Source organism: Salarias fasciatus, chromosome 23 (assembly GCF_902148845.1).
Source record: "Salarias fasciatus chromosome 23, fSalaFa1.1, whole genome shotgun sequence".
In the NCBI taxonomy this organism is placed as follows: Eukaryota; Metazoa; Chordata; class Actinopteri; order Blenniiformes; family Blenniidae; genus Salarias; species Salarias fasciatus.
This window is the reverse complement of record NC_043766.1, coordinates 23,862,035-23,883,208: the sequence shown is the minus strand read 5'-3', so window position 1 is coordinate 23,883,208 and position 21,174 is coordinate 23,862,035. Positions and strand designations below refer to the sequence as shown.

The following is a 21,174-nucleotide window of genomic DNA, read 5'->3' as shown; positions in this document are numbered from 1 at the left end:
TTTCCATACAATGAATCAGGTGAGCAATCAGACATGGAAGATTCCTTATCTTGAAGTCAGTATTTGGCAATCACACACACATGCAGCACACACTCACGTGAGGTACACAAATAGATAATGGGACAAATTAAATGTTTATTGCAGTTGTGAAAATTTATTTACCCTCAGAGAGAGGTCAGAGTGCTGCTCAACCACTCTGCTTGCAGAAAACATTTCCTGTATATATAACTTATAAAAGTGCAGTTGCTGGTTTACTGTGTAAAGTTATGTTGTTGTTTTGACTGAAGCTTGCCTGTCTGTGGACTGTATACTGTATTGCTCTGAGGTCTTCACTGTTTTCAAAGAATCAGGAATGAGATACAGAAATCTAAATATCACCATATATCCCTCGATTACTATTATTATTATTGGACTTTCTGTCATTCCTATCTTCAGCACTGTTCAAGTTGCTTCTTACATACAACAAAGGGGCTTTGTACCGAATGCCACACCAGAGCTTGTAGAATAGAATAGAATAGAATAAAATAGAATAGAATAGAATAGAATAGAATAGCATTCCGTTATCTTATAAAACATACATAAACAAAGCAAATTAGATTTGAAGTGAAGTTAGATGACTCCCTTGTTGTGTTGATTGTTACAGCACTGAGATTTATTGAAAAGAGTCACAAAAACCATAGAATGAATCTAAACCCGGAAACTTGAAACAACTTGAGTGGAGAAAGAGGCAATAAAAGCAAACAAATAGTACAATTTGTGCTTTTTGTACCCTTACATTTTATGGAAAAAAACAGATCTGTATGTATTGTATTGTTTTTTAAATACTGTGTTACGTTATGATGTGTAGAGAGGCCATCTAACACCGTGGAAAAGGACTTGACTATGTCCAGATCATCGAGGCGTGCACGCACGCTGCAGAACTCGAGCTGTGATTGGTCGAGCCACTATTTAACGGCTGCCAGTCTTCAGGGATCTCCATCCTGATTGGACGCCTCCATGTCTCCCCCCTCGCGCTCACCATAGAGAAGCCTGGGGGCAAAGTGAACGTCAGCGCGGTGAGAAGCTGCGCCATTCTCGTACGTTTTTACGCGATTTCACGACGCAGAGGTTGGGACTTCTCCCCGCTGTACGCACGTGTCGTTAGCGACCAGCGATCCACCTTTGGCAGCAGTAGAGTACAGTACAGTACAGCAGTACAGGTGAGGATAAATGCAGAGGGACGGAGCGGAAGAGCTTTGCTGACAGGTGGAGGAGAAAACATTTTACCTTTCAGCCAAAAGCGCGCAAATGGACGACAGCAAAACGGCGCTGGTCGACAGCCTGATCATATGGGTGAGTTTACGTGCTGGTGGATTCCATGTACCTGTTTGTGGCCGGGGAAAGCAGCGATCCGCAGCCGAGGGGGAAAATCATGAAGCGAAAAGAGATTAGCCCGAGTTGTAGCTGCTGCGGGTCGGTTCACAGGCTGCTGTCGCCGGTCCAACGGTTCCGGAAAATGCAGCCGATGGATGTGTGTCCTGCAGGCTGTTGAATATAAAGTTACACTAGTAATAGTGAGAGGAGACAAAACGAAAAAGAAAACATCTGTAATTGTTGGCAGCAGTTTGACTGCAAATCCCATTATCCCGGGCGTATTTGTGGAATGCGACTCCTTGAGTTGTTTCATTAACATTATATAAGTGGATAAATTCAGCCGGTACCAGGAAAAGCGCCTCTGTGTTTGGCGAGGTGTTATGCCGAGTTCTGCATCCCTTTGAGAATGGTATCCCCCTGTAGGGAGCGCCTGCAGGTGAAAATCATGAACTGTGTGCCCTCAAAGCAACCCAAAGGAAACATGCACATCACCATTTGACTCCCAAAAACTGATGCCAAACACACAGCCCGCGGGCCAAATCTGTTCCTCCAATCACTGGCCACAAGGCAGCTTCTTGGGGATTACGTTGCATGCAATCCGTGTTTGTTTTGTTTTTGCAAAGCACTAGTCATCAATTGCACGTACAGTAATCCATTTAAAAACAATGAAACAGAGTAGAAATTGTGTTGAAAACATGAAAGTAACAACTGTTTATAATTTATTCACCGTGCTAGTTAGAGAAGCAAACCAATACTGGGACCCAAGTCAAGAGTTCAGTCAATGTCAGCTTTATTTATACAACACATTTAAAGAGCCAAACAGTCAAAGTGCTTCACACTAAAAAATAAAAACAGTCAAAAAAAGAACAGTAATGCAGTAGAGCATTAGCGCGGTAAAAGGAGAGAATGTAATATCCAGAGGAGGCTCGGCTCAGCTGAAGTCTAGGGTGAACAGGTGGATTTTTAGCCGAGATTTCAAAAGAGAGGCTAACTGCAGACTGTTCTGGTCTGGGAGCCACGACCGCAAAGGCTCCTTCTCCCCTGGTTTTTAAGAGGAATCGAGGAACATCAAGTGTCAGCTGACCCCAGGGCTCTAGAGGGTTGATGAACCTAAACAAGGATGGATAAAATAGTCTGGGGCCAGTCCATCGTTGATTTAAAGACAAATAAAAAAAATCCTAAAATCAATCCTGAACCTAACCGGAAGCCAGTGGAGTGAGTGAAGGACCAGGCTTATGTGCTCCGTTTCTTTGTTACAATTAAGAGACATCTATGGCGTTATGGACAAGCTTCAGGTGGCCAATTTCAGACTTGTCCATGCTGACATACAAGGAGTTACAATAATCTAAGTGCGATGTAACTAAAGCATGGGTGACTTTTTCAAGCTCAGCCCTTCTTAGATATGGCTTGACTTGACAATGTCATGATCCAAGTTTTTGTGCTTTCAAACTGAGTGGTACAGAGGGGAACAGCTTCGGCCAGCAGTGGGAATGACCTTCCTCTGACTGCCGCCAGCACTGAGCCAGAGTCACTTGCGGTAATTCTGTTTTTGCAGTGGACCTTAAAAGAGACATGTGTACACATGTATCATTATCAAGTAATACCCTATCAGTAGAAATAAGAGCTGTGATCCTAAATATTGAAAGGAAAAATTGTGGATTTCTGATAAATGTTGTGAAGGTTATTAGACTACATTACATGTAGAACAGGTTCAGGAATATAAAAAAAAAACATGATATCAATAATTAATTCACCAGTAAGAACAATGTAGGATTTTAGGACAGACCCTTTTGTTAAAGGGTTGTGACACCAGTATGTGCTACAATGTTTGAAACAATATAGGCATGCCACCTATATGAAACCCACCCATCACAGGGGTTATAGATCACAGGGTCTCTGATCGTACATGTGAAATAAATCATTTCATGGTTACATTATCACAGAAGTTGTTGCTATTCTTTTTCTATTTGAATTTTATTTATTTATTTTTTACTTTAAATGTCACAGTTTATCATTTTGTCACTGTGTCTGTGATCATCAGAAAATTAGCAGTAGCTTAGATAAATTCCTGGGTTATAGCTTGTTAAAATGCTTATGGCTAACCTTTTTGTGTATGTGGTTCAGCAGTGTTCATAATGACACTGTGTTTTCTGCTCCCTCAGCTGCAGACCTTTGACACTCCTGCACCCTGCAGAACAGTGGAGGAGCTGACCACTGGAGAGGCAATGTCACAGGCACTGCATCAGATGTAAGAGACCACATGCATCATTTATCGACAACCAGTTTTGCCGGGCTCGAGTGGTTCACATCTCACAACCACAGCATATCAAGTCAACGACTATTGGACAAGGAATGAATGGGTGTTTGTAGTGTTTATTTTTTTACAGCTCATGCAGAACAGGCTACTTGAGGTTTTGATTGTTTTTTTTTTTTAACTCTTTCAACACCAATTCTTCTGTACCCCTGCTGAAAAAAAAATTGTGACTGCAGTTTACCCATCTAGAGTGTGTGAAATACAGTAAACGGTTTGGGAGTAAAGCTAGGTTTACACTTGCACAACTTTTTGCCACGACGTTGTCGTGGCAAGGCGTGCCAATCTGGAGTCACCAAACTGGCAGGCTCCCGCACTGTTCACGACTAGTTCACAATAGTTCACGAATGTGCACGAATGCGCGCCCGTCAGTGTCACGAACTGGCACAACGCACTCACGCATAGTTTGCGCATAGCCTACATGCTTCCCGCATTGGCATGACGTGGTTGCACAATTCAGCATGCCATATAAAAAGGGGCCTTCCCCAACCCGGGGTCATTTTTGGATTTGCTGTGTTCTGCTCATGATGTGCGTGAAGTTGTCGTAAACTGCTCGTGAAGTACGTGAACGAGCCGTGAACTGCTCGTGCCATGGGAAGGCACGGCCTTGGTGCGAAGTGCATCAGTTCGTAAACATGTCGTGAACTACTCGTGAACTCGACGTGGGCTGTTCGTGAACTATTTGTTGCAGTGCGTGGCAGTGTGTGCCATGCCACGACTGGCACGCATCCTCCCGCATTGTCCCGACACGTTCACAAGGAGTTCACGAACAGCTGGCGCATAGTTCACGGCCCGGTTACGATATTTTGTCGTGACCAAAATTTTGAACATTTCAAAATTCTCGTTCCGACATGGCACGCGGTCACGACGGGTTTACACACACTTCACGCCAATTTACGAGTAGTTTGCGCCTCGATTCATGCCAATGCGTGCCACAGAATTGTGCAAGTGGAAACCTGGCTTAACTCATCCGTCATTCTTTGAATTTGCTCTTTTCCATAGTCAGAGTATAGTGAAATAACTTAATTGACTCCTGTTAACATGAAAGTGTTGACCTGAAATGGCATCATTTTTTTATTTCTGTTTCAGGCGTGTGAGTTGGGCCGGTTTATTATGTAACAATTAGCAGGGTCAAAAATCCAACAAACAAGTTATATGAAAGGCTCTCAGTCTGTTTAACAGAAGAAAAACACAAGAAAAAGACAATTCCTAATCTAAAATCCTAAATGAAAAACAGGAGGAAAAGGGGTGACGGACGGCAACAAAGAAAAGACCCTCTCACTCTTAACCAGTGGTGACCTGTTGCAGTGCTCTATTTACAGTGATTAACCAAATAATACTAAAAGACTGAAAATTTCATAGTTGTAAAAAGGCCCACTCCAGGTCAATGGTACAGAGAACCCACACGTGTATACACACCGATGCTGGCATTGTTGGTAGAATGAGAGGCCTGCACCCCTGGCAGCTGGCGGCCTTAAATCCATCCTCTTTTTCCTTGGCAAGCCAATCAGAGGAGCTCCAGCAGTACTCTCACACCTAGTCTGCATCAGCCAGCCAATTGTCCAATTTAACACACACACATACAAATACATAGGGGAGAAAGCACCTCAGGAGGTCTGGGTCATCATAACACACGATCACTGAACAATGCCAGTAATTCTGAAAGTGTCACAGCTTGCATGAAAGTCTATTAGTTGGTGCTGTGTTATGTAGTAAAAATCCTTTTAAACCCTCTTCTTCATACAGGCCCACTCAGAATGAGCTGTATATAAAAAAAATGTTTCTCAAACACTGTCTTACCCATCACTGTTATTTCATTCAGTGTGCTAAAAATCTATTGACTATGACCATGGTGTGCATGGGTAGCACTGATCATTTCAGAAAATTGAAAAAAATGTCATGTCAACAGGGTCTTAATGTTTTTGGTGATAATTTTGGTAAATGCTCGAAAAAAAAAACATTGCTTGATTAAAAAAAAGAACAAGAGCGAAATTGTCACCTTGCATGTAAACCATGGGAATATTTTAGACCTACATGCTCGAGCGCTTGGATATCAACTTGCACTGAGCAACAGTTGTGTGCTAACTGCAGTCAGTTTAATTTACCCAGAGACACTGAATAGACAGTGCTAGATTGTTTGTCATATGTGTGTGTGTTTTTGTTACTCTTTTACACTAGTTGACCTAATTAAAACAGTTCAAACATCTGCTGCTTTCGGATTGATATTTACTGAATAATTAGTTGATGACTCATATCGGCACACTGCTAAGTGAGAATTCTTGTGTTGAGTTGTCTTCGCTGCTCTTTACAGAGACCCTGCCTGGTTCAGTGAAGGATGGCTTGGTCGCATCAAGACAGATGTCGACGACAACTGGAGATTAAAGGTACCATGCACTGTTATTGCTCCTGTTCACCGTCTCTCCTAGCCGAACTGTGCCCCTCATTCTACTTTGACACCCTTCAATGTTCACTAAATCCTCTGGTCATTTCAAACCCGTCCAAATCAGAATCAGAAGAATCAGAATCAGAATTTCTTTATTGTTATTGTTCAACCTATTTGAAAAGGGTAGCTTGCTTCAGAAGACTGGACTGGACTTCACTGGAATGGACCAAGAATCACTTCCTTCCTTTATTCTGTTATCCTGAAAGTTATCGAGGCCAAACAAGTGGAAAAACTTCAAAACCAACTGTCAAGACCTCTTGAATTTTCATGCCGTTCTGGACTTGAAAGAACAGGTTCTTCACAGGACTTGGCTCAAAGAACCAGTCTTGAAGTTTCCTTTTAAATATTTATTGTAATCACAGATGGCAGACAGTTGGGACACCTTTAGGTTTCATTTGCAAGTCGTACTTGATTTCTTCAGCCCTTTTATTTCTTGAGGTCTTTAGGATTCTTTTAGCTCTTTAGGAAATTGTACCATGTTTCTTCAGTATTTAGCTTTCTAGTTCTTTAGGTGTGTGAGAAGGTAGCAGCCCCTTCTCATACAAAACTGAGACTCTCTCACATGTGTGACAGTGGGGGAGTGTGGCTTAGGTGAGGAGTGGCGTGGCTGCGGCTGGAGTGCGGGTAGTGAGGTACCCACTACCCCCTGAGGACACATACAAGCAGAAACGCCACAGAACTACTCACCATGCACACTTCCTTCTCCTCTCTCTGCCCAGCTGAAACTAGCAGGGTGTGCCAGCTGGAGAAGCTGTATTTCACCTGGCTGATGCAGGGAGGAGAGGTCCATTGTGTGAGGGGGAGCACAGTTGTGTATTTTTTGTAAATACTTATGTCCCAGGAATTGATTTGTGGTGAAGGTCATTTTCGGTGCACAATTGAAGTTATATTTGCATTTATTTTTGATATACACTGGGAATTTTGTGGAAATCTTGTTGTAAACATTAATGAGATGACCAGACACCCCTCCTGGAATTTTGGTTTGATCCAGCCCAGGGATTGGTTGATAAGGTCTGGGCTGGATTTATTTAAGGAGGATCATGGGGAAGTTGGGGAGAGCACCTGTGAGGTTGTCAGTCTGGAGAAGCTGCTGTCAACAGCCTGTTGTGAGGGTGTGTGACTTTAAACCTGCAAATAAACAAGATAATTTGCGAAGAACCTGTGAACCTCCACCTGATTTCTCCGCCAAACCTCTTCCAATGCGATCCAGGCGAGCTGATCCCGAGTCGAGGTGAACACTCGGTCTCTCACAAGGTGCTTTAGTAGTTCTTACAAACATCACCAGCCTTTAACTCGAGTCAATTCACAAAATCACATCAAGCCAAACTACATTTTGGCTAGAAACTTCTCTTAAGTTGCACCACATTTTTAACTGTACATTTTACCCACATTGTATTAAGCGTATCACATTGCATTTTAATCACAACTTTTTTAAATGCATTACATTTTGTTATGAATTTCATGACATAATCAGTCCACAGCTCACAAGTCCAGTGCTGGCTTCAGATTCACAACTGAAAGCTCATCAGCTCCTTCTGTGAATCCTGCAGTCTCCGTTTTTCAGTCCAAAGTCTCCTACCAAGCCTCACACACTGCTTCCTCCTCACAGTCCTGTGATCGAGCGCGTCCAAACTTCCCTCAGAGTAGATATCCTCCACCTGGCTTGTTCCACCTGATGCCTCAGGCAGAGGGGGCGTGGCCAGCAGCTCAGTTCAGCAGTGGCTCACCCCGCCCTCTGACCCTGCACCTCTGATGTGTGCGTGTTTTGTTTTTTTTTTCCAGGGAGAAGCTGCTGATAAATGCAACAAATATTAAGATTGCTTGTGGTAAAAACTGAAATAACACAAGCATGATATTATCAATAAAAATGTACATCCCAAAAAAATGAGAATTGTTCAATTTTTTTTTTAAATTTTATTCTCTTATTGTTGTATTTTAGTATCAATTTTACTTATATCTTGTAATATTGTCATATATATGCAACAATTTTGTAATCTTTGCATAAAATCTAATTTTGTTTTGTCAGTTTTTTTTTATATCGTGTTTTTATAATCTCTCTCCTCAGATGAACAACCTGAAGAAAATCCTTCAGATGGTGGTGGATTATTATAATGAGGTAATTGTGTGTGGTTTGGTTGCAGTGTGTTGTTTCTGCTGGAAACCGTCATGCTCCATCTGTGTAACGCAGTGCAGAATATTCCTTTTGTGATGTGGTAGAAACTCTCGCTTCTTGTGAGGGCTGAACTCTGTTGGGAGTTGTCGTCTGAATTGTTGACATGGAGTGAAGCTTCTGGAGGTTTCTCTTTAAGGGAAATATTGTGTGATCAGCAGATACGAAGCAGTGTACACAATCCACCAGAATTACATCAGGATAGAGAAGCCGTGCATCTTGTTTTTAAGAAAAGCATTTTAAAAAAAGACACATGAAGTCGTACCAGTCAGAGAAGCCAGTAATATGAATAGTGCACTCTATTTAATAACAATGCAGTGATTTTGAGTAACTTAGGTAACGGTGAAATCACATCCTTTTTTGCGAAAAGCATAAATGAATATTTCTTATGGTAAATAAAAATAATATGAAATCTAACCTTTGTGAGTATCACGTTTTTGATTTTTCAGATGTGTTTGCTGTCAATGTAGAAATAATCTTTGAGCCGTTGACTTAATCAATTCCCTTTATGCTGATTCTAAGGAGACATTCACCCTGTTTTAAGTTATTGTTGAACACCATGCATTTCTTTTTATTTGTGTTTCTGTATTTTCAGGTTCTGTCCCAGGAAATCTCAGATTTTCCCTTGCCAAATCTTTCTGTCGTGGCCGAGCATGCAGACCCAGTGGAGCTGGGGAGGCTACTGCAGCTCATTCTGGGCTGTGCTGTCAGATGTGAGCGCAAGCAAGGTATCTCACTGCTCATATGTTACAGGCAGTTTTTCTAGCGATGCACTATACATGTAACCATGGCAGAGTTGGGCAAACTATCCACGTTTAAGAATTCCAAGTTACCACTTTATAGACTTTAGGAGAAGCAACCAAACGCCAATTATTGTGGAGTTACCAGCTGAGCCTGAGATCACAAGGCCAGCAAGGACGACTCTGTAACTAGACACAGTTGATGAAGTGTGTGTGTGTGTGTGTGTGTGTGTGTGTGTGTGTGTGTGTGTGTGTGTGTGTGTGTGTGTGTGTGTGTGTGTGTGTGTGTGTGTGTGTGTGTGTGTGTGTGTGTGTGTGTCATTACTCCGGCAGAATACATCCAGATAATCATGACCTTGGAGGAGTCTGTGCAGCATGTTGTTATGACAGCCATTCAAGAGGTCAGTTCATCTTTCCTACTTCATACGAGCAGTGGTATTAAAAACATCCTGATATGCTTTTCCAGTCAAATCAGTTTCTTAGAAGGACAGAGTGCATCTCTTCACACTGTTATCAAATGTTAACGTTTGGCAACCTCTAAACCAGTGACGTTTATCCTCTTCAGCTGATGAGCAAAGAGACTGTTGCCCCGTTTGGAGCAGAGCTGCCGGGGGATGTGGAACAGCAGGTCAGTGGTAATACTACAGGGATCTCCATGAAATGGGTCTTTTTATGTTGGGACTTCAAACTGTAAAATCCTATAGCAAAAAAGGATTTGACAAACGTAATTTGTGGATAGTTATACAGAACAGTAGTTTTCAAAGTTTGGTGATGATCCTAATTGAGAGGCATCAGAATTTAGTTCCTGACATGATTTTCAGCCTATTTCTTTTGGGAAAAAAAGCAATATGTGTGCAATTATAAGTATAATGGAGAGAGAATTAAAATGTCATCAGAATCAGCTGTTGTGAGAAACTATGAATGTAACATTTAAGACGGTTGTAAATTCTAAAAAAAAATCTATATAGACTATGTTTAGTCTCTCTTGATGTTAAAAAAACACGGAGAAGAGTTGAGCTATATAATGCCGAAATATAATTAGCATTTTGGTTGATCTGTGCTCATCATTAAGTGCTTTGAAATCGGTGCCTACAGAAAGTTTCCTTCTTTTCCAATTAAAAGTAGCTTATATTTAAAGTTGAGCATTTTAGCTTTTCCTCTGAAACTCTTTTTACATTAATCTGAAGGGGTGAATTTTCTGTTAGGGGTTCTGTAATCACTTGCACTGAGAGACGATGCAGCTTTGAAGTCCTGACAGAGTTGTGTCCAACTGCTGAACTAGGAAATAAAACTGCTTTGACTTTTTTTCATCTGAATAAATACATGCTTTTCAAGGACTGGTTGAAAAATGTTTGATCCCGACAGAAAAACAAAGAATTCTCCCAAATACCATGTGTCATAAATATCCTTAAGCTCGTCTGGATCTGTACAGTTTTTGCCAAAGAGTTTAAGAGTAGGGGCAGCTTTAGAAATGATCTGACGGCCAGGGGGCCACCTCCCTCTCTGTCTGATTTCCCTTTTCTTCCGTGGAGCTGCTTTGGCAGTGGATTCATGGTCTACATGAACATCACATAACCCTTGGAGCCCCGGTATCTGGATATAGAATATATTAGAATATATACAGCGTGTATATATGTATATATATATATATATATATATATATATATATATATATATATATATATATATATATATATATATATATATATATATATGGATAATCATTCTTAGCTTTCCCTTATATGTGTGGGCCTAATAGATGAGCATGTTCCTCACAGTTCATCTTATTATCCACATGTCCAGCTAAAAAAAGCCCTGGAGGACCTTTCTGAACTTCTGGTGGAGAAGGAGGATCTAGCACAGCGCTGTCAAGAACTGGACATTCAGGTGATTGAAGAGCTCATTCACACACACATACAGGAGCACAGTATTTACTTAGAGCTGTCAAAACCAGTGCCGCTTCGCAGGTTCGCACATATTAAGCTCTCTCGTGTCTGCACACACAAGCCCATGCTCACACGGATGCCTCTGGTACAGTATAAACATCAGTTGTGTAATTTGCTGTAATGCTTGGTCCCATTGTCTGGAGCTGTTCTGGCAGAAAGACTGTGGGCTGACAGTCGGGGCACCGCCGTGGCACCCGGCCCATCCTCTGCCTCGACCAGGAGGCCTCAGTCAGCACTGCACGGCTCGAGTAGCGTTAGCTCAGGCACTCAACTCTTCCACTGAACTCTCGACAGATTCATTTGTTCTTTCCGCAGTCTTTTTCGTCCTTCGTTGCAGCGAGGTAAGTCCAACGCGGCGGGGTGAACTAACCCTGTCTAAACCAGCTGCTTGAAAGTTTGACTCTAACAGACGGCTCAGTAAGGACTGTGGTCGAGACAAGTCGTGCATTGTTGGTTGATTAACTGCTGGTGTGAAGTCGGTAATTAACTGCGTGGCATCTGTCTGAACAAGTTCATTTTATCTTCTCTTTGGGAAAACAGCACCACATTGAATTGTCTTCACTTTGTTGAAAGATTGCTCATTAAATGGAAGTTAAATGGTTTAAAAAATTTCTCTTTTCTTGATGATGATTATGTCATTAAAATTAGCAGCTATAATAAAGCAGAGCCCGTTGTGAGTCACTGTTCTACATCCAGAATATAACTGGAAACAATTAAGTAATTTTGCATTTTTTAGGTTGTAATACTGTTTTCAGTCTACAAGAATATGAAAGTGAAACATTTTATGTCTAGCACATTTCTAAAAATAGACTTTAAGTAACGGTATACATCTTCATTTCTGAAAGTAGTGGGACACTGTTTAAGTTGTAAATGAAAACAGGATGCAATGATTAATAATTTTTGTATTTGATCCACAAAGTTCTGAGCAGCAGTGGTAGGAGAAAAAAGGACCGTTGAACCTTTCAGGAAATGAGTTTTCTTATTTTGAATTTGAAGACAGCAGCATATTTTTAAAAATTCTGAAAAAAGTAAATGGTTATAATTGTTAGGTACGGAGCGGTCACCCAGACCCAGGATGTGGTCAGGCCAGACTGATGGGAAGGAAAATACTCAGGCAGAGATTCAAAGCTTCTTCAAAAATAATACATTTATTTGGAGGTTCAGTTTCCAAAATTCTAAAAAGCATGAGAGTCCGCCTCGTAGCTGGCTGCAGATTCAGACTCTTTCTTTCAGATGGTCAGCCTCCAGCCATCAAATGAGGCCCTCCTTATAGAGTCCAGCCCCAGCCCAAATCAATCAACCAATCAGGACAGGCCGGGCTGAACCAAAAACTACGGGGTGCCTGAAATACCATGCATTAATCTTCATTAAAGGTACTTTAAGGAGTTTTACAACCTTAAAAATAGCGCTAAATTGTTTCTTGAAAGTTGCAGTGCCGGTCCGGCACCAGCATTTTTTTGGGGAGAATTTGGCATAATGCGCGCTCGGTGGCTGGTTAGGTTTCATTTTGTCCGCCATTACTCTACTAGATGCTTAGTGAGCAACAACTGAGCAGGAGCTTCCATAAAGTAAGAAAAGACTGGCTTCTAGCACTGCCACAGCTCCAGCACAGACTCCACCAGGTAAAAGAAACTTAAATCTTACTTGAGCACTACTAAACGAGCGAAGACGGAGTCCCCCTCTTCTGTGCACGGGAGCCACAGGAATGAGTTTTTCTCGAAGCTGCATTACGCCCAAGGCCTGCAGGGGGCGATGTTTCGCATAAAACGTACAAACTCCTTAATGCACCTTTAAATCTTAACAGAATTTGTAAATGAGAAAAAAAAGTGTCATAACGTTTCAAATATATTCAGTGTATGCTTTCACTCACCACCAGTTCCCCAAAATGTATAAACACACACAAATATAGGGACAGTACCCCCCTCCATATGGTGGAATGTGCCTTGGTCGGACAGGTGAAATACTGCTGCTGCAGGTGCTCAGAGGAGCAGTGTGGCCAGAGCAGAAGGAAGTGTGTGGTAGGTGTTTGCTTGAGTTTTCCTGAAGTTCTGATCGCATGTGGGGCGTAAATGACACATGCTTTGCTTTGCAGCTCATCCCGTACAGATGTAGCACCATTCAAAAGGGAATTTATTATTATTATTTTTATATATATATTTCTGTAAGATTGGTCATTTCTGTAAGATTGGTCATCTGCTTGGTCATTATCTGCTTTGCTGCAATATTAATCATAGATTTAGTGGTTGAGCAGTTCCAGTACCAACTAAAAAAATTAGAGCAGTGCAAAAATTTGTGTTCAGCAGTTTAAGAGAGAATCCTGAATGTGAAATGAGAAATACTTTTAAGGTTCTTCCCAGCTACAGAGCACAGTGAGACTGAATGCTTTATGTTAAATATTTTTCTTTCACAGTCTCATATGTAGTCTGTGCGTCCTTTCTTTAGAATATCTGCTTTCCTGAGAACTGAAAATCATTGCATCGTCTTTTCATTTACATTTTTGACACTGTCCCCTTTGTCTTGGGGTTGAGATACATTGTTGTTTGTTTACTGGTGAAGCTCAGGAAAACAACAGGTAAAAAAAACAAGTGAAAACTAACCCTGTCTTATTAACATGTTGGCTTGAAGTGCTTCCAGCATGGATTAACTGCACTGTTTGCTTTACCAGCTGGGAGAGGACAAGAGTTATCTTCCAAATCGGACGGGGTGGGGTGCTGTGTTTTGATGCTTGGATACCTCTTTTCGACTTGCATGCAATAATTGAATAACAGAGTCTCTATTTTCTCCGGCAGACTAGTATTCACATCAACTTCTGTTTTTTGTATTTCTTAGCTGCTTTGCCAATGAAATCAGTTGGAGAGTCTCTCATGTTGTTTCTGTGCAGGTCGCCGTACTTCAAGAGGAACGAAACAGCTTATTGGCTGAGAACGATGTCCTAGCAGACAGAGCCAACCAGCTGGACACATTTGACGATCCGAGCACACCCTCAGGAAGGAAACACAGCCAGCTGCAGCAACAGCTGGAGACACTGCAGGAGGAAAATTTCAGGTTCGTCTCACCCTCCCCGTGTAGACTTCTGCCACCTCACTAGAGCTGTAGCAGTTTAGAACTGAACTGAAAAGCATCCATTTAAAGCACCTTGGTATAAAAAGTCATTCTGTCTTCCTGGAGCTCCATTCACTTCCCCACCTGCACCCAGTCACACCTTCCCATTGACAGGACAGCCGTGTGTTAAAGAGTTTTGGGTTTCAAGTCATGACTCCATCAATATGCACATTTAGTCTGCATTTTGTGAAGCTTGCTGTGAGAGGGGGCTGATGGCAACTCAGGTATGCAAGTGCATTTTTAGAGACATCATCCACTCGCTGCAAATTCTCTCCACTTGCTGATTATGGTCAGCATGCTCATATACTTTGAAAGAGGAACTTAGCTGGATACATTCTTGCATATATAGTTGTTACACCTTTGATATTTTTTTTGTAGAATGTTGTTTCGCATTTTCACTTTGTCTTTTCTGCATTTACATGTACTTCTGAATATATATATATATATATATATATATATATATATATATATATATATATATACATATATATATATATACATATATATATATATATATATATATATATATATATTAGGCCTGGGCCATTATATGATCGTGATTGGTGATCGTGATTAATTTCCAGTCGATCATGGTGATCAGCTGTGAGCACATTTACTCGATCAGACATAGCAGAAATGTGCGTGACACAGTTGACTTTTTCCTGCTCAACTTCCGCCTGCAAGTTGTCTGAGAAGTAAACAGAGATGGAGCTGAACGTGGAGCAGCGAAGCAGATGAAGTCAGCCATGTATTGGCGTTATCCTCTGAAGATGAGGCTGCTGCTGACAGGACAGGCTGCTCCACCCGCACCGCTACTAGCACACCGCTGCTAGCACACCGATCCGCAAAGAATCTGGTCTTTTGAGTCCAGGAACTACTTGTGATACAGTTTAACTAACGATCGTTCAGTTCTTCTCTTTTACTGAAAATGACAGTGCATCGCATCATTGAACATATCACCACTTCTTGCCGCTAACGCTCTGTTTCTAACAACATGCAGAGAGAGTCTGCAGCGGCTGCAGCGCCGGTCTTCTTCTGTGGTGTCTGTGTAAAATAAGGTTGAACATGCAAACAGCACCCCTAGTGGCATGAAGTGTAAATGCAGTCATGCGTCGCCTGTGGCTGTGGTCTGAATGGGGATCTCCTGGGGTTATTCGAAATGTTTCAGAAACCAGAATATTTATCTTAACACGAATATTGACTGCACGTAAACACAGCCAGTGTCATCTTTTCAGGCCACTGCACCATACGAACAACGTTCTAAGATGAGAAAAACGATTAATTTTGTCTATTTTTTTTATGTTATTGTAGTTTTGCACCGTTACATTTTAAGTCTAATCTGTCCAATCTAGATTATTTAAATGTTGTACATTTGATGCAAGCATTAATGATGGCAGCAGCATATTTAGCATCACAACTTGAAAATAATGTTTACATTCTAAAGCACCTTCATTATCCCCAGGCGGTTTCTTTAGTTTTTTAATCTTTTATAGCAACAAAAATCCTCAGGGCTGTAAACTGTCACACTGTAACTAACGATCGTTCAGTTCTTCTCTTTTACTGAAAAAACGATGCATCGCAAGATTTTATTATCTTGGTGCTAGATTTTTTTTCCCATTTACTGCACTGTTAAGTGAGATTGTTCTTATATTTTTCTATGTTTATATTATTTAATTTGCATTGCTATTTGCTTGGTTTGTTAATAAAATGTTAATCTATTCTATAGTTCTAGTTTTCAGTGCAGATGCTTTAAAACTGGTTTAAAAACAATATAGCATATCGTGATTTTAATCGAGATTGAATGATATGAAAAAAAAAATCGTGATCATTTTTTTTGCCATATTGCCCAGCCCTAATGTGTATATATATATATATATATATATATATATATATATATATATATATATATATATATATATATATATATATATATATATGTGTGTGTGTATATATATATATATATATATATATATATATATATATATATATATATATATGTATATGTGTATGTTCATTTTTAGAACTATGAATTGTGGGTAAAATTGCCCTGCTCAGCCATGTGTTTGTGCTTCTTACAGACTGGAGGCTGCTAAAGACGACTACCGGATCCACTGTGAAGAGCTGGAGAAGCAGCTGATCGAGGTTCAGCACCGCAACGACGAGCTCACCAGCCTGGCGGAGGAGTCGCGGGCTCTCAAGGACGAATTGGATGTCCTGAGGTTTGTGATCTTGTGCAGTTTGTGGCGGTGAATTCATTGTTTTCAGATATGATAAAAGGATGATAAACAGCGCCCCCTGCAGGCCTTGGGGGTAATGCAGCTTAGTGAAAAACTCGTGCCTGAGGCTCGCGTACACGGAAGAGAGGAACTCCTTCCTCACTCTTTTAGTAGCGCTCCAGTAAGATTCAAGTTTCTTTTACCTGGTGGAGTCTGTGCTGGAGCTGTGGCAGTGCTAGAAGCCAGTCTTTTCTTACTTTCTGGAAGATCCTGCTCAGTTGTTGCTCACTAAGCATCTGGCGGAGTAATGGCGGACAAAACGAAACCTAACTAAATCAGGCCAGCCGGAACGAGCATTACGTCATTCCTTTCAAATTCTCCCCAAAAAAATTCTGGTGCTGGACTGGCACTGCAACTTTCAAGTGACAATTTAGCGCTGTGAGCGGTACTAGCAATGAATATGTCAGGGCACATTGTACACATCATTAAAAATGTGTAACATATTTATGGTGGAAAATAAGTATTTTTGAAGTTGAAAAACTCCTTAATGCACCTTTAAAGTCCCTCAGCTCCACTATTCTGATACCGTTTGCTTCAGTGTTCCCATGTCTCAGTTGGTAAAACCCCAAAGCCACTCATTCCAAAACTTCAGCAGTATCATCCAACGACATTTCTGGATTTTATGTTCCTTTAATTGATTATATTTGGACATTCTTTTTCACTGAGGTGTGTGTTCATTCCTTACAGAAACTGCTCAGACCGGGTTGTTATGCTGGAAGCCTCCATGGAAACCTACAAGCGTAAACTTGAGAATCTGGGTGATCTGAAGCGCCAGATGAAGCTTTTGGAGGAAAACAACACGTTATACATGCAAAACACCGAGAGCCTGGAGAAAGAGCTCCGCAAGGCCAACGCTGCCCGTACACAACTGGAGACCTACAAGAGACAGGTAGATTACATGCAGACTATGGCATGATGGAAAACGAGTCATCGGACCCATCGCTGCGCTTTAGCTACGAATGGATGTATCTGCGTTGTTGTGTTCACGCTCGGTTTCCTGTTTTAGGCTGGAGAGCTTCACAAGAAGTTGTCGGAGGAGACGAGGCGAGCAGACCATCTGGTTTTTGAGATGAAGAGATTGGAGGAAAAGCATGAAACCATAATGAAGGAGAAAGAGGTGAAGGAGTTTTGTGAGCAGTTGTTTATAGTGCTGGTAGCGTTGTTGTGATAAGACACCTTGATACATAAAGCTGTTGCTGATCTTTACCCAGAGGATCATCGTTGAGAGAGACTCTTTGAAAGAAATGAATGAAGAGCTACGTTGCACTCAGGCTCAGCAGCACCAACTCTCCCAAGCAGGTATCTCATTGCTAAGTCGTATTGTAAGGGGACCATGATGCTGAACAGCCACTTTCTTATTATATTTACTTTGAAATTCTTACACTCACCAATGTAGGGATACAGCCCTCTGAGAGTGACAGCCACGACAACCTGGCAGCTGAGTTAGTGCCCATCCAGTACAGGTAATGTACTTCTTCTCTACATTTGTTTTTTATATCTTTATTTGTGTAGAGAGGTATGTCAACGTCGGCTTCTTGTGTATGTTTAGAGAGAAATTCATCAACCTGCAGTACGAGAATAAGATGCTGAGAGTGCAGCAGAAGGAGCATGAGCAGGAGAAGATTGCAGCTCTGCAGGCCCAGCTGGAGGAATCTCATAAGTCTTGCAGTGAACTGGATACGGATAACAGGTTAGCGGAGTTAAAGTCACTCACAGGTGTGGAGCAGGGCTTTTTCCCTCGTTGGTAAATGTTCTTATCCTCTGCCCTGCATGGTGGTAAATGTTCAGATTGGGTCGGGAGCAGATCAGCGAGCTGCAGCAGCAAGTGGAGGACCTCCAGAAGGCTCTGCAGAGCCAGGCAGCCAAACCTGACGACGTAAGTGAACCATGCATCCATGGCCCACACAGTTAGTCTGAGGCTCTTTGACCTTGTGCTGGCATAGATTACACTGGAAATGCTTGTCTAAAGCTCAAGGCCCCTCGAGTATGTAATCTATTGATTTATTCACTGTTGAGTGCTTTAATCACATTTGATCTTGTCCTTTGATTTTTAGTCAAACTTGAAGCGGAAGCTTGACGCACACATGTAAGTGCTGGCCTGCTCTGATAAAGCTGGCAAACAAAAACGTTCCCTCTTGTTTTCCAGTAGAGGGAGGTAATGAAACACTTTTTTTCCTCTTCAGGGTTCAGCTGAACGAAGCTCAGGATGAAATCATGAAGAAGAAAGAGCTCCTCGAGGACCTTCAGCCTGATAACACTCAAACCTGTAGTTTTGATTTTTTTTTTTCACTACTATCTGGATCCTCAATAATTAAAGACATAAATGATGAAAATAGAATCAATGTTAAATAGAAATGTTTTCAAATTTAGGTGAAAAAGATTTGAATGCAGTGAAATTAATGAGTAGATGATTTGAAATGGGTGGATGCCGGTGGTGTTGGAACCAAAGCTTCTTTCGACGTCTCATGGCTTCATGATTTCAGCTTTGAAGGTGGACGAGCTGATGGCTGCTCTCAAGAAGAAAGACGATGACATGCGGGCCATGGAGGAGAGATACAAAATGTATCTTGAAAAAGCTCGGAACGTAAGCAATCTTTTGGTGTTAGATTTTCATGCGCCGTTCATTTCAAGCTTATTGTGTTGATTGTCTTTGTCCCATTTCTGCTGCTCACAGGTGATTAGAGCACTCGACCCCAAACTGAATCCTGCCACTGCAGAGATTCAGGCGCTGAGGATCCAGCTCGCGGACCGAGACGCACAGATCCTCAATCTGGAGGTAAACTTCATCTTTGTTTTTTTTTAATTTGTGTCATGAGTATCCAACGCTTCCTAATGTGACTGTTTCCATTTGCCTTGCAGCGCCAGTGTGAGCAAGCCAGGCTCCGAGAGTCTGAGGAGAAACTCATTGTTACAGCATGGTACAACAAGGTACGTAACGGCATGTCCAGCTCGGAAATATCCAGAAGGTGTTTTACTTCTCAGCACGTAGCATATGAAATTGAAACTCGCAAAGCTTTATTGTATTTGTGATGATTCTAGTCTCCAGTTTAAAAAACGGGAAAAACATCTCAGCCCAGACACAGCAAAGACATTGCAGATGTGGAAACGGGAGGGAGATTTGCAGCTTCAACAGAATTGACTATTAAACTTTGGGGAAAAGGAACTTTTTCTTTTGAAGTCTGTTATTTGTTGTTTAAAGATGCACCTGTATTCACAGCCTGTCTTTTGCAACTTCATGGACGCTGACGGTGCGTCTTTCTCCGTTTCGTAGAGCCTGAGCTTCCAGAAATTGGCCATGGAGTCGCGTCTCGGGGGCTGCGCCGCCTCCACTTCATTCCTGTCGCAGCAGCGTCAGGTGTCCAACGCCCCACGCCAAGCGCTCCCCATCAACGTGCCTGCCACCTCTACCTCCAAATAGATCACATGACCCCCACATCTGATCATCTTCTCAGCCCCTCGGACACCTGGGCCCTCAAGTGACCTTACGCTCATCTGCTTGCAGCTTAGTGGGAGGAATCCGTATGTAACAGGTTGTGGCTGTGGGTGAACGTTGCCCGCAATCACTTCGACACATCACAATTGCCACGATGGAGTCCTTTTTCTCTGTGCGACTCCAAAATGATAAAGCACACAATCTTTTTATGAAACAGAGGTGTAATGAAATATGAAAATAAAGCAAATAAAATTAGTGTGACCGTATAGCGTACATTTGTTGTACAAAAATTAAGTATATCTTCCACATTATCCATTAAATGACATTGAAATTTCCTGATATTGACCAGGAATTAAGTAAAGCACTATCGGTTACTAAACGTGAGCTTTTTCTACTCAATAAAAGGCAGCTCAGACCAAATACTGTACTGGCCCGAAAATAAGACAATATTTTTATCCAGAAACTGTATTCTCAAAAATACTATATACTATAAAAGTACTATAATCGAGAACTAGATTGTCGTTACACATCCGCGCCGCTAGATGGAGCCAAAGTACCGGTGACCCGACAGAGAATGAAGCGTCACAGTAAATGATGTCTGGTCACAGTGATCTGATTAAAAATGGAGGAAGGTGATCATCTGGAATGAAGGAGCTTGAACGCCAGACAAGTGAGCAAACAGAGGCAAAGTTTTGATGCCAACTTTAAACTGATAGTAATCACTGCAGCAGAGTCAAACAGCTGCCAAGCCGCCAAGAGATATTAGACTGAGTTATTAATGCTCTTGAAGTTGAATAGAACTTGAATTCGGTGATTATAAAGCTATTTACACCATTAATGTAGTAATTGAACCTTTATGGGTACTTATTTGTTGCTTATTCACTGAGTCATAGCCTCAGATTTTTAAAAGGGAATAGTTTTTTATTTAATACTGCAGTAATATTTCTTGATCTTCAATCACATGAAATTTTATCTGAGTTTTCCTAGAATAATTGTACAATAAAAAGCTGTTTCATGAGTAATATTGTCTTCAACATATTTTCATTTTCACCAAATGATATTTGAAAAATAGGGGTCGTCTTATATTCGGGCCAATACGGTGCACAGTTAAACTGTTGTGCAACGTAATACAATATTCAAATTTTCAAAATACATGAAATACATAGACGTATCACCTGCAGCACATGGCACAGCAAAGGTATGTGTGATTAGTAGCACGCAGCCTCGGGACAATCTGAGCATTGTATGAAACGCGAGTAAGCATCTAAGCTAGTTTAGCATTAAGAACAGTCTCTTGAAAACGTTCTACAACAGAACAAATCATGATATGGCAAAGTGTCAGCTAACAAAACAGTCAGTAAGCCACTACACAACAGAGCATAAAATAATATCTGAAACGC

The 21,174-nt window shown here is 41.4% G+C and overlaps 1 protein-coding gene across 1 annotated transcript; it reads left to right on the top strand.

The window, feature by feature from the left end:
• Positions 1-1,202: 1,202 nt before the first annotated feature.
• On the top strand, positions 1,203-20,758 carry LOC115382159 (protein Hook homolog 1). Its single transcript, XM_030083835.1, has 22 exons — positions 1,203-1,332; positions 3,516-3,601; positions 5,976-6,048; positions 8,173-8,223; positions 8,873-9,005; positions 9,351-9,418; positions 9,583-9,645; positions 10,821-10,904; positions 13,845-14,008; positions 16,144-16,284; positions 17,029-17,230; positions 17,348-17,458; positions 17,553-17,640; positions 17,738-17,804; positions 17,891-18,031; positions 18,130-18,217; positions 18,396-18,427; positions 18,525-18,607; positions 18,825-18,925; positions 19,016-19,117; positions 19,201-19,269; positions 19,613-20,758. The coding sequence occupies exons 1-22, from the start codon at positions 1,288-1,290 to the stop codon at positions 19,757-19,759; spliced, it is 2,139 nt and encodes a 712-aa protein (XP_029939695.1). The 5' UTR covers positions 1,203-1,287; the 3' UTR covers positions 19,760-20,758.
• The last annotated feature ends 416 nt before the right edge of the window (positions 20,759-21,174 follow it).